We start from the raw sequence: 17,659 nt of genomic DNA on the forward strand, positions 1-17,659 counted from the left end.
GAAGGGTGTTACTCCCCAGTAGGGGTATTTGTGAGAGCCAGCTTTTACGTTCTGGTCCCTGTGTGCAGCTCCCAGAGGCATCCAAATGGCATTTAGATGCTGCAGACCTTCTCGTTGGCTCCCATTTCCCCTTTTGTCGGCTTCCACTGAGTTGGATTGCTCTGCCCTTTTGTTATTTTGTTATTTAGGTTCCAATCCAATCTGTTATATCCAAAACTCTGTTTTACTCTGTTGGCTGTAATGGGAAATCTAAATCTGGCCAGAACTTGTTTTTTTCCTCATACATGGGTGATATTTGCAAGCAAAAGAGCCCTTCGAGAGTGGATTAAGCTAGCCAAATTTCAGGCAGATACATCCAGAGTTTTTCATGCTGGGAACATTTAAACTTTTTTTTTAAAAAAAAAATCTGCCATAATTGGATGCAAACTGCAGGAATTGTTACTCCTCATGAGGACATGAACCCTGACAAAATTCAGAAAAATATAGCAAAAGTTATGATTTTGGTTTGGGAAAACAAAAATCACATTCCCTATTTTTTTGAAGGGGGAGGGAGGTTATCATGTTAGGTGATTTTACTATAGTAAAGTCACAGATATTTCTTGCCACCGTTTCCTTTCCTGGGATTACAAGAGAGAAACTGTGTTTTTTAACTGCTTGTTCAGAAATATAAAGGTTGGGAAATACAGTAAGTAGGCCACCTAATAGAGTGTTTCTGCTACTTATGGCCTTCTCTCACAGCCAAAACACGGAGTGGAGTGATGACCCATGCAAAGCTTTGTTTATTGACTTCAACAGGTCTCTCTCAAATTATCATAATTAGATTGGCGTTAGAAAATTATTCACTGTGATTCAAATCTAGACGTGTCCATCAAAATTAAAGATCTCCTGACCTTTCCTTCCCTCTCCTCAGCTTGATTTCATTCCTTGGAAAAGAAAAGTTGTGGAAAAGCTGTACATTTTACTATTGTGGAGGGATACCACAACAGAGCTACCCAAAAGTTTGAGATTTCCCTGGTCTACCTCCACTTGTCTTAATAGCAAGATCTGACACATGAATGTGAGTTCTTTCCCAATCATCCTGATTCACCTTGTTATTTGGGTTATACACAGAGCAGATGCATACTGCTACAAATAACTGCTTGGAGCAGCTAAAAGTGCAACTGCATGTGTACATTGCTATTGGAGGTCGCTGATTCATTGGGTCGCCGTAAGTCGTAAGTTGTAATTGATTTGAAGGCACATAACAACAACAACGTGTGCACTTTGAAAACTGGGTCGACAAATGTCCTTGGGTCATCATATGACATTATTATTATTATTATTATTATTATTATTATTATTATTATTATTGATACCCTGCCCTTCCTTCCAGCAGGAGCCCAGGGCGGCAAACAGAAACACTAAAAACACTTTAAAACATCATAAAAAGACCTTAAAATACATTAAAACAAAACAACATTAAAAACAAAAAAACTTTAAAAACATCTTTTTTAAATAAGGGTTAAAGATATATTAAAAGACATATTAGAAGCAGTTCTGACACAGATGCAGACTTGGATATGTCTCAACTTAAAAGGCTTGTTGGAAGAGGAAAGTCTTCAAAAGGCGCCAAAAAGATAGCAGAGATGGTGCCTGCCTAATATTTAAGGGGAGGGAATGCGTTTCATTGTATGGGAGTGCGGGTGAGATGGTGGCTGCTATAGATCTATGGGGGGGATTCTGTGCAAGGCAATGCATAACATCAACCCCCCCACCACATGGTGACCCAGTTTTCAAAATATACACTTGTTAGCTCTTTGGAAAGTGGTTGACCTCTTAGGAAACAAAGGGGGGGGAAATCTAAAGAATAGTTGGATCTGCCCCAAGCAACTGTTAACTCTTATAGAAGGGGGTGGGGAGCAGCTGTCAAACCATTTGATAAAATATGAGTGATTCCTTTGTGGGCTATGTGTCAGACTTTCATGTGGCTTTTGGTGGGTTTCATTTTCTAAACAGACTTCCCTCGCCCCACCAACAAAATAAAATATAATGCAGAAATGGAAATCAGAATTACAGTGCAATCTTAACCACGTCTTCTCAGAAATAAATGTTACTGAACTCATTGGGGCTTACTTCCAGGTAAGTGAGGCTAGGGTTGTATCCTTAGGCCATCCTTATCACAAGCACCCACCCCCCTACAGTTGACTGTTTCAGATGCACTCAGCATTGTAGCTGTGGAGTCAATTACTGAAGCCATTTCCAATTTGGTAACCTGCTTCAGAATTTTGGTAGAGTGGAATTAGTTCATTCTGCTCTATGCTAGAGTAGTATCAGCTTGTTCCAGACATTTCTTATCTGAGGCTTTCTCATGCAACGTAGCATGACAGGAGCCCCAAAAGAAGTGGCAGCCATGTCAGCCAGAAAATCCCCCAGGGCATTCAGAAATCCAGATCTATGGACCCCCTCCCCCCCCCACACACACACCCCTGCCAAGCAAAGTAACAGTATTCAGCCCAAACACCACCAGGGAGTCATCCATCCATGACAAAGGACTCACAATGAGGGTCTCAGGTCTCCACTGATGCTGTAATTTCTGGAATATGTTGGAATGACAAAATGTATATGTTGTTCTATAAGAGGGCATTCTTTCGTAGACACCACTACCACCGCTATACTGTGGGCAACACTTTGAACATTAGGGAAGTATTTTGAATTGTTTTATAAACTGATGTGAGGGAGCTAGATCATAGCTGATTAATTTGATAAGCTATCTGTTCTTACCCTTCTGGTCTGATATCTTTCCTTCTGCACATGGAAAGCAATCATAGCAGCAAAATGGCTCCCCTTCCCTCTTGGCCCTACTATAGCCTGGATAGCAGTAGTCATTACACCGTGAAAGGGGCTTTGACTGTGCAAAAATGAAAGAGAAGAGTAAGGTAAAATTCAGATTGTATACGTTGGAAAATTTATTTCAGTGTTCTTTACCCAGTTAAGAAATGGCTTAATTCTGGGATCTCACAATATTATCGAACCTAGAGAGTACTAGGTATTCAGCGGACTGCTGGAACCTGTGGAATTACTGTAATCCTTTGTTCACGTGAACAAAAATCACAAGCAAATATGTGCAATGCTTCAAGGTTCTACCATGAGTTTTTGAGCCAGTGTGGTGTAGTGGTTAAGGTGTTGGACTACGACCTGGGAGACCAGGGTTCGAATCCCCACACAGCCATGAAGCTCACTGGGTGACCTTGGGCCAGTCACTGCCTCTCAGCCTCAGAGGTAAACCGCCTCTGAATACCGCTTGCCATGAAAACCCTATTCATAGGGTCGCCATAAGTCGGGATCGACTTGAAGGCAGTCCATTTCCTTTTTTTTTCATGAAGGATTAGTTGGTCAATTTCCCCCTCTTTAAAGAGGTTTATCAGTGTTGCATTCTTCTACATCTTGTGCAAGTTTTGGAAGGCTAGATGCTATTGGAAGATAGTGATTTCAGTGATCAATGAAATATTTAAGAAGGGCTGATGATTGATCTGTGGTTGTGCTTTTTGAATTATGTGGATAATCACAGGATACTGAGGAACAGCTGAAGTTAAATGCTGTACATATTAATATTAGCAAGGATCATGTCTGCAAAGTTTGGAAGGTTAATTGTAAGACTCATAAGAAGAAATTGGTTAAGAGTTTGTGGGAGCAGATGGCAATTGGTAAGCTGACAGTAACGGTAAAGAAACATAGAGCAGAGCTTGGAAAAGTTACTTTTTTTTAACTACATCTCCCATCAGCCCAATCCAGTGCCCATGCTGGCTGGGGCTGATGGGAGTTGTAGTTTTAAAAAGTAACTTTTCCAAGCTCTGACATTGGAGCAGCTAAAAGTGCAACTGCATGTGTACATTGCTATTGGAGGTCGCTGATTCATTGGGTCGCCGTAAGTCGTAAGTTGTAATTGATTTGAAGGCACATAACAACAACAACGTGTGCACTTTGAAAACTGGGTCGACAAATGTCCTTGGGTCATCATATGACATTATTATTATTATTATTATTATTATTATTATTGATACCCTGCCCTTCCTTCCAGCAGGAGCCCAGGGCGGCAAACAGAAACACTAAAAACACTTTAAAACATCATAAAAAGACCTTAAAATACATTAAAACAAAACAACATTAAAAACAAAAAAACTTTAAAAACATCTTTTTTAAATAAGGGTTAAAGATATATTAAAAGACATATTAGAAGCAGTTCTGACACAGATGCAGACTTGGATATGTCTCAACTTAAAAGGCTTGTTGGAAGAGGAAAGTCTTCAAAAGGCGCCAAAAAGATAGCAGAGATGGTGCCTGCCTAATATTTAAGGGGAGGGAATGCGTTTCATTGTATGGGAGTGCGGGTGAGATGGTGGCTGCTATAGATCTATGGGGGGGATTCTGTGCAAGGCAACCTTATGATAGCACAAGTGAAAGTACACTTTATAGTAAGGCACTTTTAAACTTCTTCAAAGTGAATATTTAAATTCAAAACACATCATTTAAATGGGGCTACCTAAATTTCCAGAACATTCAGCTAAAGCCATTTGAATATCTACAGAGTCCACTTCCTGAACACTGGGGAAATGAGTGAGTACACCCAGAAATATGCACAGACTCCACCTGATTAAATTGTTTGGGCCATATGATGACATCCTCGTCAATGGTGAAGACTTTGTCCAGGGAAGCCATGGAGACTGTCTTCTCTAGGAGAGTCAGAGGGTCTATCTTTCCAACTTTGACTCTGAGGAAGGACTGGTTTGGGAATGTGATCCAGTTGATAATGTCAAATCCAGCAATTAGTTCTCTATTTTGATCAAAGGACACAATTTCTCCCGCACTGTTGTTAAATGAAATACTTCTGAGAATGTGGTGCAGCTAAATTATGAGGAGGGAAATCAAAAGGCTGTACATAAAGGTGTAAATATGCAACATGGTGATAATAAATTTGACTTGGAGGGTTTGGATTGTGTTCCTTTGAAAAGCTTTATGTAGGCCAACGTTGGTAGTAAAAACAATAAATCATCTAAAATTCCAGATAAATCCCATACCCCCCTCAGCATTGCCACTGGAATGGCACATATTGCCTTATCATATATTCTTGTTGTAAATAGAGCACTATGGGAAAACATTGTGACTGCTCATAGAAGAACTGGCAGCACTTGTGATGGTGGTCGAATTACATTGGGGGAAGCTGAAGGAAGACTTCTTTTCCAAACCCCCCTTCCAAAAAGCATGTATAAATTCATTATGTTAAAAAAAACCTTCCTTCACAACAAAGCTTCTCTATCTCTACGTGTGATTTATTATTTTTAAAGTTCCCATAAAACTCCATCAGCATTTTGGGCCAAAATTCTTCTAACATTTACACATTTTTGTATGTAACTTTGTCTAATATACACATTTCTGCACGAAATATTCTGCATTGCAATGCATTGTGTATGGTACTTTCACTAATATATGCATTTTTGTGGACACTACACAGTTTATGCATTTCTGTACACATTGGTTGGCTGGGAAAGTGCATTGCAAAATTTGGAGAAGTCCAAATTTTGAATGATGGCTGCATTTCAGTTCTCTTATTTTTTCCCCCTGAAGGAGTAGACATTAGAATGGTTTATCTTTAAATGGAAACGGAATCAAATTTCTCCCCCATCCCCAACAGAGTTGCAAGTTTCTACATCGTCTAAGGGATTTTGTTGAATCCACATATATCATGGTATCTTCCACTTTCATTTGATCTGAACATTACCTGCCATTGTTGTGGATTCAGAAGCTTCCATCTTCCACTATGTACAATTGCTCTGTATTTGGACTGGGTTGAATGACTATTTTGCAAAGCATGTGCCACTGCATAGATAGCATTATAGATGCTGTAACTGTGGCCAGTCATGCACATTTCAAACACAGATACAGGAAGTGACTCCAGCTTCTCATCCCCTGAGCACCTTTGCCGATCCAACTTGTGTGCCACCGAATTGGGAAATGAACAGTTAAATGATTCTTCCCAAAAGTCCCTGACAAAGCCATCTTCTTTTTGTGAGTCAGGTTTCCTGCTCTGAAGAAATTTATGGAATCCTAACACCTCCTTTGAGTGTATTGAAAGGGATATAGCCCCATGGAGAAAATTTATGCCCCAATTTCTTTGAAAGGGGAATGCTGTGAAATCCATCTGGGCTGTCATAATACAAACTTTAGGCTTTTTCTTCCATTGTATGCCCTCCATTTCCGCAACCTGGGGCAGTCCCCTAAAGACCACCATGGTCTGAATTTCTCCATGCATAACCACAGCATGGGCAGTGCTTGCCATAATAACATTGACTGTCTTAAAACCTTCTTCTACCATGTCACCAAAGCCGCTAGAAGAAGTTAGTTTGGGGAATCTTTCTATGAAGTCAAAACAGATGCCACCCTCGGAAAATAGTGGAAGTACGTTGTCTATAAAGTTCTCTGTATTGTCATCAGCCTGAGAAACCACTCCAATCCATGTCCATGAGAAATGCAGAAGTAAGTGGAGAATGCCCTGATATTGGAAGGCCCCATTTGGGAGCATCCGATGGAAGAAAACAGCTTGGGTTTTGTTATTCATGACAGGTGAAGAGCCGTATATGAGCTAATTTTAACAAGATAAAAGAAGGGAAACATTTGCCTCTCTGTGTATCTGTATATAGAGACTTGAAATGGTGCTGATTTGCACATTATAGACAAACAAGTGAATCCTGCAACATAACATTGTTGTGAGGGATGCTGGTGTTCAGCATTCCAGCCACTTCATTCTGTTCCCTAATACAGTGTTCTCCCTCTCCCCAAAGAACTTGCTTTTCGACTTTTGCAAATCTTGGAGTTCCCCCAACCTGGACATAGAAATTCAGCCAAAATGCTAGGCTAAACATACCCCCCTAAAAAAGTATACCATGATCAGAAATTAGTTTTTTTTTCCCCTCTTGTAAATTACTCTCGCATTCAAACATCATCCTTGAGACTGGCGGGCAATATATGCTAGAAAAAACTTCCCTACACAGTTTATTATTAAGTGGATAAAACATCCCTTGAATTGAAATAACTGTTTACATGTAGATGGCCAGAGACAAATTAGCTCTGCAGAGTATCTTAAGGTACAAACATGAATGAAGTGATTCCTGTATATGGTTTTCTTTCAAAGACAGAATAAATAAAGCACAAGGTTTATTTTATTTCAGTGGTATTCAGAATGTTCCTCTCCATTTCACTCAGAACACGTTTAGATCACATTCACACCATACATTTGTTATTATTCCACTATTATTCCATTTCAAATAGTCATGAAACCCAGGGCCTGATAAACTGCATCCTAGAGTATTAAAGGAACTGACTAAAGAACTCTCAGAACCACTGTTTATTATCTTTGCAAAATTGTGGAGAATAGATGAAGTGCCAGATGACTGGAGGAGGTCTAATGTCCTTATTTTGAAAAAGGGCAAAAGAGAGGAACCTGGGAACTAGAAGCTAAAATGATGAAACTAAGGTTATCATACTTTGGACACATCATGAGAAGATATGATCCACTAGAAAAGACAATCATGCTGGGGAAAACAGAAGGCAGTAGAAAAAGAGGAAGACCAAACAAGAGATGGATTGATTCCATAAAGGAAGCCACAGACCTGAACGTACAAGATCTGAACATGGTGGTTATCACAAATGCTATTGGAGGTCTGTGACGCCCTTCCCTGGCTCTCCCTGTCAGGTTCCCACCTGCTTGTGGCTACTGCCTTTCACTAGGCACCGCCAGGGATACCACCAGTCCAGACAGTGCTTTATATGGTTTCTCACTTCCCTCTAGCACAGATCTCACTAGATCCCCCTGCTAGGCAGCACCACTAGTCATGTCCTATAACCAATACTCCCAGAGACTTTGCCTGAGTCTCTCTCTAGCTGGTTACTTTTGTGACTGTGTGCTTATGCTGTTCCCAACCCCCTTGTATCTTTATAGATAACGCATACAACTCTGGGTTGCTCTGGATACTTGAATTGTTATTATTCCTCCCTTCACCACTGCCACCATTAGATACTGTTTCTGTTCAGCCTTGGTAATTACCTTGCCCTCCCTTTTGGTATGTATATCCCCCAGCCAAGGATCAGGCCTTTGGTAAACCAAATAAGTATCAGAAATAACAAGATTAGTTTTAGAATGTTTCACAAGCATATGGTTTCATCTATTCCTGTTTTGTACTTGACTTATTATTAATCAGAACTCCAACTCCCTCTTTCTCCACACTCCTGACCTCCACCCTCAAACACCTCTTTCTCCACACTCCCAACATCCACGCAGATTCAACTGTCATTCTTCCATTTATACTCCCAGCCATTTAAATGCTCAGCCAATCATCCAGCATTCTACTGTTCATGTACTCCCCCCTCCTCTTTCACTCCACTTACCATATGTCTTCTATATAAACAGCACTTACCATATTTACACTATAAGCAGGAACATCACAAGGTCACTGATTCATAGGGTCACCATAAGTCACAATCAACTTGCAGGCATATAACAACAACAATCTGTATGCACCTTGAAAACCATGCAGTGATTATCAGAAGCTAACATGGATTTGTCAAGAACAAATCCTGCCAGACTAACCTTATTTCACTTGTTTAACTGGGTAACCTCCCTGACAGACTGTGGAAATGCTGTGGGTATAATATAACTCAACTTCTGCAAAGCTTTTGACAAAGTGCCCAATGATATTCTGATTAGCAAACTAGCTAAATCTGGTCTGGATGGAATAACTATCAGATGGATCCACAGTTGGCTACAGAATCAGCCTTAAAGAGTGCTTATTAATGGTCCCTTCTCAAACTGGGGATAATAAATAGGGTATTGAAGGGCTCGGTCCTGGATCTTGGGATTGGAATTTTAAAAATGTTATCACATCTTGTTTGCCTGTGTACTTTTAAAAAAACTTATAATATGTCTCTTACCTTTTTAGTTCTTTACAAGTTTATCCCTGTTTTTCTTTCTTCTCTATTTTTAAAAAATAGTCTTTTAGGTTATCTGGAAGCTTGAATCTTTTCCATTTTCAACACACATACTTACTGAACTATATTATTGAAAAGCTTAGCATTACTCATAATCTACAAATAATCCATTCCCATGTTGCCACTACAGGCAGAGTTGGCAGAGTTTCTGCCAGTAGCATCAGCACCAGTGGACATATTGCTTCTCCTCCTCGAATCAGGCTAATGTATCCTACTGCTTGTGGTGGTAAGAGCATGCTTGGTGGTCCAACTGCCAGGAGATTATGTGAGAAGACAGTAGGAGATAGCAGCAGCAGGCTGGCAGGGCCATCCCATCACTTCACAGGGCTGGAAAGAGGAGGGAGCCTGATCCTGACACACTAATAAACACTGGCATATCTGAGGAAGTGTCACTGTCTGATAAGGAAATATAGTTTCCAAATTGTGTGAAGTACTAATTCCCCTCTATTTGATACCGGTTAGGCCTCATCTTGAGCACTGCATCCAATTCTGGACACCACACTTTGAGAAGGATGTAGATAAACTAGAACAGGTTCAGAGGAGGGCAATAAGAATGATCAGGGGACTGGAAACAAAACCCTATGAGGAGAGACTGAAAGAACTGGGCATGTTTAGCCTTGAGAAGAGAAGACTGAGGAGAGATATGATCACACTCTTCAAATACTGGAAAGGTTGTCACACAGAAGCAGGCCAGGATCTCTTCTCGATCATTCCAAATTGCATGGCAAGGAATAATAGGCTCAAGTTACAGGAAGCCAGATCTTGACAGAACATCAGGAAAAACTTCCTAACTGTTAGAGCGGAATAACAATGGAACCAATTACCTAGGGAGGTGGTGGGCTCTCCAACACTGGAGGCATTCAAGAGGCAGTTGGACAGTCCCCTGTCAGGCATATCTTAATTTGCATTCCTGCACTGTGCAAGGGGTTGGACTTATAGGCCCCTTCCAACTCTACAATTCTGTGATTCTATGATTCTATTCTATGATTCTATGACTTGCTCCAAAGAATCCTGAGAAATGTAGTTTGTGAAGAGTTCTGAGAGTTAGGAAATGCCTATTCCCCTCTCATACCTACAGTTTCCAGAGTTCTCTGGGAAGAGGGACTGTTAAACCACTCTGAAAATTGGAGCTCTGTGAGGAGAACAGGAGTATCCTAACAACTCTCAGCACCCTTCACAAACTACACTTCCCAGGTTTCTTTGGGGAAAGCCATGCCTGCTTAAAATGGAATAATAGTGGAATAAATGTATGGTGTGAATGTGCTAGACACATCAAGATACAACAGAAGTGCAAATGACTTGTTCAACTTATAGATGTTCCATACATACTTCTTACTTGTGGCATCTTGTACATGCACAGGATAGTTGCCATATGAAGACAGACATTCGAGTTTGGTCCCCCAATGACTGCAACTGGAGGGTTCTCAACATCACACTTGTAGTTAGGAATGAATCTGGCCCGTCTGGAGAGAAGTTCCATTGAGGCTTGATAGGTCCAGCGTGCAGTGAAATGACTATTGTAGATGTGGAATCCAAGAGTGACATTAGGTAACATTTGGGAGTTTTCATTGATCTCCTTTACAGCAAATGCCAAGGCCAGGATATGCTGGTAGTTCTGAGTCAGCACCCTGGATTGAGAGTTACATGTTGTATCATATGCTTCAGATCATTATATTCGCCACATTTCAGTTCAATGTCTATTTAATTAAGATATTGCACAAAAATAGTTTTTCAGCCGATAGTGTGAACAGGAGCTGGTCCTGAAACATGGGCATGAGACTTCTCCAAACATCACCTCAACTACCAGAACATTTGGACCTACATGCAATGCACATCAATCCAAAAAGTTTTGTTTTCATTGATATTGCTTTCTAGAAAAGTCTGGGACATATGTGTTTAATATCTTCTATTCAAAGCTCATAAAGTATTTCATATTACTTGAAGTAGTCAGGATGTACTTCATCAACTAAAAATATCCTTTCTAATAACTAATTATCAAACTTACAGAGATTCATGCTAGAGACAACACTTCAGGACAACAAAACCCACAAAATCACTAAAGGAGAAGGAATGTTGTGGTGTGGAATTTCTGTTGCTATTTCACATGCATGAATACAATTTGGAGCCACATTTCTGGTAGGAATCTGCCTCACTGTTTGCAGTATCGAACCTCATACTACTAGCAGAAGCATCACTACTGCTACAATTAGCAATACTACAATTGCTACTGATTGATTTGGACTGCCTTCAAATCGATCCTGACTTATGGCAACCCTATGAATAGGGATTTCATGGTAAGTGGTATTCAGAGGGGGTTTACCATTGCCCATCTCTGAGGCTAGTCCTCCCCAGCTGACTAGGGCCTGCTCAGCTTGCCACAGTTGCACAAGCCAGCCCCTTCCTTGTCCGAAACTGCCAGCTGGGGGTCAACGGGGCTCCTTGGGACTCTGCAGCTTGCCCACAGTTGCACAGATGGCAGGGCACGTAACCCCTGTTTCTGGACCAGGATAGCCTGACCACTGTTGTCCATGAGCTGATAACCTCCAGGTTGGATTACTGTAATGCACCATATGTAAGGTTGCCATTGAGGCTAGTCCAGAAGCTGCAGCTGGTCCAAAACGTAGTGATGCAACTGCTCACTGGGGCAGGGTATCGCCAACATGTCAACCCACTGCTGAAAGAATTGCACTGGCTGCCTATTAGCTACACGCGTGCATTGCTGCCATCAACCAAGATGGCGGTAGATGCTTCAGCCCCTTAGGGAAACCTCGGCTGCCATCTTGATTGATGGCAAACCTGCGCGCGCAGTGTGCACAGCCACAAAAAAGCAGAAAGGTAGGTGAAGTGGGGGGGATGGGATGGGATAGGACGGCGGGCGGCTCAGAAGCTTCTGTCCTGTAATCCTTCCTGCGGCTGTTTCCGCGGATCGTAGGGTAAGGGGTTTGAGAAAAATATTGCCTAAGAGGAGAAGGGGGGCCCAAACACCAATCAGCCTAGGGACCCTCCTCAGCTTAATCCGGCCCTTCCTGTAAGACCATCTTACCCTTATATACCCAGTCGATCACTGTGCTATACAGATGAGGGCCTCCTGCAGATACCATCTTATCAGTAGGTTTGTTCCATACAACATAGGAAGCAGACCTTTAGTGTACTGGCACCTACCCTTTGGAATTCCCTCTCCTTACATATTAGACAGGCACCATCTCTGTTATCTTTTTGACACCTACTGAAGACCTTCCTCTTTCAACAAGCAGTAGACCTTTGTCACCCTGATGGATGACCTTTATTGGGAGAAGGACAGGGAGAGTGCGACCCTGTTATTCTTACTTGTTTTCTTGAAGGCTTTTGATATCCTTCTGGGCTGTCTGAATTTTAGAGTGTTTTTAGTGATTTTGTTTGCTACCCTGTGCTTCTGCTGGGAGGAAGGGCAGAATATAAATTTAATTAATTAATTAAATCTTATAACCACTGACATCATCATTGGACTATGTAACTCACTTTTCTATCCACTTTGGGTCCCCAGATGTTGTTGGACTAGAACTCCAATTGTCTTTGGCCGCTGGCTAAACTGGTTGGGATTGATGGGAGCTGTAGTCCAACAACAGCTGTTGGCTCAAGGTTGAAGAATAGTGATGTAACTGAATAAGACATGACTATAACTTTAAAAAGAATGAAAAGTATCAAGATAAAATACAAGCAGAGAACCCCACTTGGTGATATTCAGGGAGGGAAGCAACCTTCATTAATCAGATATGCTTCTCTGAGTCACAGGAGTCTAAACTCTCTGGTTTCTTCTGAAACATCCCAGAGTGGGATGGCTGCAAGCTTTCACTTCAGATTGTGAACTAGCCACCCTCCTTCATGTATCAAGGCTTAATTAATGCATACACTATAAACACAGGACTGCCAGTTCTCAAATCAATTGTTTTCTTTTTCAGATATGGATGACTGTGTTCAATGCCCAGACAATCAGTATCCAAACAATAACCAGAATTTTTGTATTCCAAAAGTTACAACCTTTTTGTCTTATGAAGAACCTCTGGGGATCACATCAGCTATTTCGACTCTTTGCTTTTCTTGCATCACAGTTTTGGTGCTTGTAATCTTCATTAAGCATCAAGAGACTCCCATAGTCAAGGCAAACAACCGGAATGTCACTTACACTCTCCTCATTTCCCTCCTGTCCTCCTTCCTTTGTGTTTTGCTATTCATTGGGCAACCTGAGAAGATGACATGTCTCCTTCGACAAGTTGCTTTTGGTGTGATCTTCTCAGTGGCTCTTTCTTGCCTACTGGCTAAAACCTCCATCGTAGTTCTAGCTTTTATGGCCTCTGAGGCTAGTCCTCCCAAGCTGGCTAGGGCCTGCTCAGCTTGCCACAGCTGCACAAGCCACCCCCTTCCCTGTCTGCTACTGCCAGTTGGGAGGCATCTGGGCTCCTTGGGACTCTGCAGCTTGCCCACAGTTGCACAGATGGCAGGGCACGTAACCCCTGAGCCACTCACTGTGGGGGTGATCTTTAGCTGGTCCTTGACACCCAGGAGACACAAGTGGGGATTTGAACTCACAAACTCTGGACTCCCAGCCAGGCTTTCCTCCCCACTGTGTTATACCAGCTATACCATTGCTACTACTCCTGCATATACTAAAACCACTAGGATTCCACTATAAATCAGATTGGTATTGTAGAGCTCTTGGTACAGATTTTTTTTTTAAAGAAACTCAAAAGCCAAAGCCACTCATGTCAAATTCTCAGAAATTTAAACTGTCCTTCAGCAGATCTACAATGGCAGTTTAGAAAGGGAGATAATAAATACATAAAAATAAATACATAAATATAATAAATTTAGCAGAGGAACAGACAAGCTATGGATGGGACATAATCACTGAATTTTCTTAGACAACTTAAAGCTGAACCTGGAGTTTTTATCAGTTCCATTCAAGACTGATTGTGATGAACTGTTAAGATTTGTACCACCCATATGTAGGTGCAGATTGGAATGCAGCTATCCACCAGATTTTGCATTTGTCTGAATGTTGTGAGACAATTCTCAGCTATTATCACAATTCTCAGTGTTATCACTTTTTTTAAAAAAAAAATGCAGTTTGTTATAAAATAAATTGAAACATATATAGTTTAAGAAAAATCAAAATATGTCACAAATAACTAAATGTGATTTAAATATTGCAAATTTGGCACTTCTCTGAATGTTGTGAGACAATTCTCAGCTCAATACACTATCAAAATATGTTTTTTAAAAAATGTACATGTTGATATAAAATATTTTAAACAAATATGTGCATTTTGATAAGTTTAGACATACATAGTTAAATAAAAATTCAAAATGTGTCACAAATATTGAAATGTGGTGTGTGTGTGTGTGTGTGTGTGTGTGTGTGTGTGTGTGTGTGTGTGTGTGTAATAATGAGGAATAATGTGGAAAAGAGATGAACATGCAACAGGGAAAGAGAGTAAAAATAGATTGATTATCTCTAACTGGAAACATTTAAGTGTTGGCTGCCCTGTCTTATGAGATGCAATATGTCCTGCAATTCAGTTGGGTTAATTTTATAAAATCATTTGCTGCCCATTGAGTAAATTAATTAGCGTAACCTTTTTCTAACTCCAAGTATCTCCTGACCCAGTTTTTTAAAAAAATAATGATGAAGCTCTGTATTAGAGATAAAACTGCAGTTTACAATAGATCAGATATTCACAAAACTCCTAAAGCAGGAAGTTCCAGTTCCTCTCAATTGTAACACCAAAGACACAATAAATAAAAGATTAAATAAATAGTAACATCTAGGTTTGGATATAAAAGGTGTCTTAATAAACTGCTTATAGGACCACTGTTTATATCAGTTCCAAGAATTCTTCCAAATCTCTGAAACAAAATGAAGAGAGAATGCATATCCCATTGTCCCTTTAAAATGCAGTGTCCCAAAACTATTTTGTTCCAGACTTGGGCTGCAATCCAATACACACTTACATGGGAGTAAGTCCCACTGAAACCAATGGAGCTTACTTCTGAGTGGACATGGATTGCACTGTTACTGTACAATTAGGTAACTCTTACATTGCAGTTGACACACCACACAGAGGATATGCTTAGATCAGTGGTGGTGGATGCCCTTGGGAGTAGTAGGATGGAAGACAAGGAGACCAACAATAGCTGGAGCCAAAGCCAATGATTGGCAGATCCAACTAATTCTAATTCTGTCCTCCTCTTCCTCCCAGTGGAGTTCTACAAGGACAATACTGAGAGGAGAAAGCTAACAGACAGTGCCCCCCCTTGGGTTGGTTGTGTGTAAGAAAGCAGAAAGGTGGAGGTTAAGACTGAAGCTGTTGGGACAGTGTTTCCATAATGGACTAGCCATCACTACTAGTCTGAATAATCACCAGAACAGATAGATGAAACCTAAACATAATCAATAGAATGAAATGTTGTTCCGATACTTTGTTATTCCAGTGGAATTAGGATGTCAAATCCATTGTTTCGGATGGATTATCATTGTGAAATGCAGGTTTTTTTCCTAAAAAAAATTAGCAAACCCCCCAGCTACTTACATATGATCATCAGAAAGTTCTTCAGATGGATGCTTTTCGAAGTTCAGTGTACTTGAAAATATGTAGATCTGAGAAATAATGCCAGCAATGATGAGGTCTCCTGACTGATAATACTTGTGAAGAATAGGAAGAGGTTCTCTAATGGAGCATTGAACAATAGAAACTTTACATTCAACTGGAGGCAGGAGGACTAATAAAAATGCCACAAATACTATCATTGTGTAGGGGGATGGGAAATCTTTATTCGGACTGCAGATCATCTCTCTCCTCTCTGTCGTGCAAGTGTCAGTGAGTAGCCTGACTTACATATACACTCCCTGAGATTCTTTGAAGCCAGAACTGTGCAGTCAGCTGATAGATCCAAATGGCACAGTGGATATTAATAACATTCTCCATCCTTGGTTCATCAATGTGCAAGTGGGCAATGGATCTCCCTATAGACCAGAAGAATCAGTAGATGCAATTATGGTTAATTTGATAATTATGGGAGAGTTGTTTGCCCACTCATTATTGTAAATTCTCTGTGACACTGAAAAACAACACATTTATCAAATCTCAGCAAAAACATTTTCTAACCCTACTCAGTAGGAGAAGAAGAAAGTTGTAAGGGACCAAAGGTGATGATGATAGAGGACCCGGCAGAAAACGAAACCCTACAGCAGCCCTGTAGTGGGGGGGATGGGGACAACCCCCTAGATCTATGTCCCCCCCAAGATTTTTTTGGGGAAATTATCTTCTTTTTAATTTGTGACATGATAGATAATTTAAAGAGCAATTTAAGAATAGGGTCCTCTGAAACATTCAGTAAATAAGGCAGGGCATGTGCACAACAAAAGCCTCATCTGGAAGAGCCCCAAAAGTCTGTTTACCCTGACTGAGGGTGGATTTTTCATGAACACAATCACTCTATAGCTATTTAAAAGATCCTGGGGAAAACCCAGCCTGTATAGTAACATGACCCTTGAAGAATTAAACACTAGAACTTTGTGTTATGGGCTAGAGTTAGCCTCCACCCCTTTCCTTTGCTCTGCTTTTCATATTCAGTTTCAGTTGTGCTGTCTACCTAACCAGCAATAAAGAAGCATGTTTGCCTGCCAAAAAAAAGGGATAATTTATTTATTCTGCAGTTATTATAATAAGTAGAGCAAGATTGGGTGCTTATTGCTAAGGGGTGAAATAAAGAGATAATTTAAAGTGATCTGAAAAAATGGCTACCATTTACTTTTTTAAAGCACTCACTCTACTACAATCATAGTGGGTATTTTTTTCTTCTTTTTCTTGATTATTTTATGGAAAATGATGAAAACAACCCTAGAGGAACAGAAATATTACTCTGTACATTACAGTTAGCTATCTGGCTGGCTGGACAACTAGGCTACAACTCAGGCCTAATACCTGATTTTCCCAACATGTACAGCTCAGCATAAGGCCTTTTTGGGGTTTCTGGACAGAAAAATCAACCCAGCAACCAGTAAACAAATAATCCAATTGCTTTCCATAATTAGTTTCCAATTGTTTAGTTCGTCTTTATGTAGCCACCAGTTAAAAGGTTTCCTTTGACTTTTCAACAGGAAGGAAAATCTAAAAGCAAGAACAAGACAAGAAGGAAGGACAAACACACCCTATAGTATTTATAGGGTGCTCTTCCCTAAACTTCCCTAAACTTGTAGTTTGAACAAGTTTGTTTTGCAGGTGGAATTCAAAATTGCGATATTTAATGCAACATCAAAGCCAAGCTCAGGAGCTCACTGTTTTTATCAAAGTAGTTCAGTTCATAAAGAATCAGAACACAGGGACAGACCACAGGTGAAAGGGGACTGTAGCTATAGGCAAAGTCAAACTTTTGAGTCTGGTATTCCTGGGGATTTCTCAAACAAGGGTGAGATAATTCAACCAATTAAACTTCATTCATGTAAGTTAACACACACTCTGGATGGAGGAGTAACAGAGAAGCTCATCGCCTTCCCCTTCCCCTGGCCTGGCCCTCACATCCTCTCCACCAGTGATGGGAAGTGATTGGCTGGCATTATGTGCCTCTCCCCCCAAATGCCCCACCTAGAAATGTGGCTGCCCTC

The 17,659-nt window shown here is 40.6% G+C and overlaps 1 protein-coding gene across 1 annotated transcript in view; it reads right to left on the minus strand.

Annotated features, from left to right (window-relative positions):
• Positions 1–17,659, minus strand: part of LOC133367325 (vomeronasal type-2 receptor 26-like) — a 33,156-nt gene that overhangs the window by 2,087 nt on the left and 13,410 nt on the right. Inside the window, exons 4-8 of the mRNA XM_061591427.1 lie at positions 15,585–15,722; positions 10,355–10,646; positions 5,756–6,616; positions 4,627–4,881; positions 2,761–2,887 (exon numbers count right to left, since the gene is read on the minus strand). Of these exons, the coding sequence (XP_061447411.1) occupies positions 2,761–2,887; positions 4,627–4,881; positions 5,756–6,616; positions 10,355–10,646; positions 15,585–15,722 (1,673 nt within the window). The remainder of the gene's footprint in view (positions 1–2,760; positions 2,888–4,626; positions 4,882–5,755; positions 6,617–10,354; positions 10,647–15,584; positions 15,723–17,659) is intronic.

The sequence above is a fragment of the Rhineura floridana genome, chromosome 11 (assembly GCF_030035675.1).
Source record: "Rhineura floridana isolate rRhiFlo1 chromosome 11, rRhiFlo1.hap2, whole genome shotgun sequence".
In the NCBI taxonomy this organism is placed as follows: domain Eukaryota; kingdom Metazoa; phylum Chordata; class Lepidosauria; order Squamata; family Rhineuridae; genus Rhineura; species Rhineura floridana.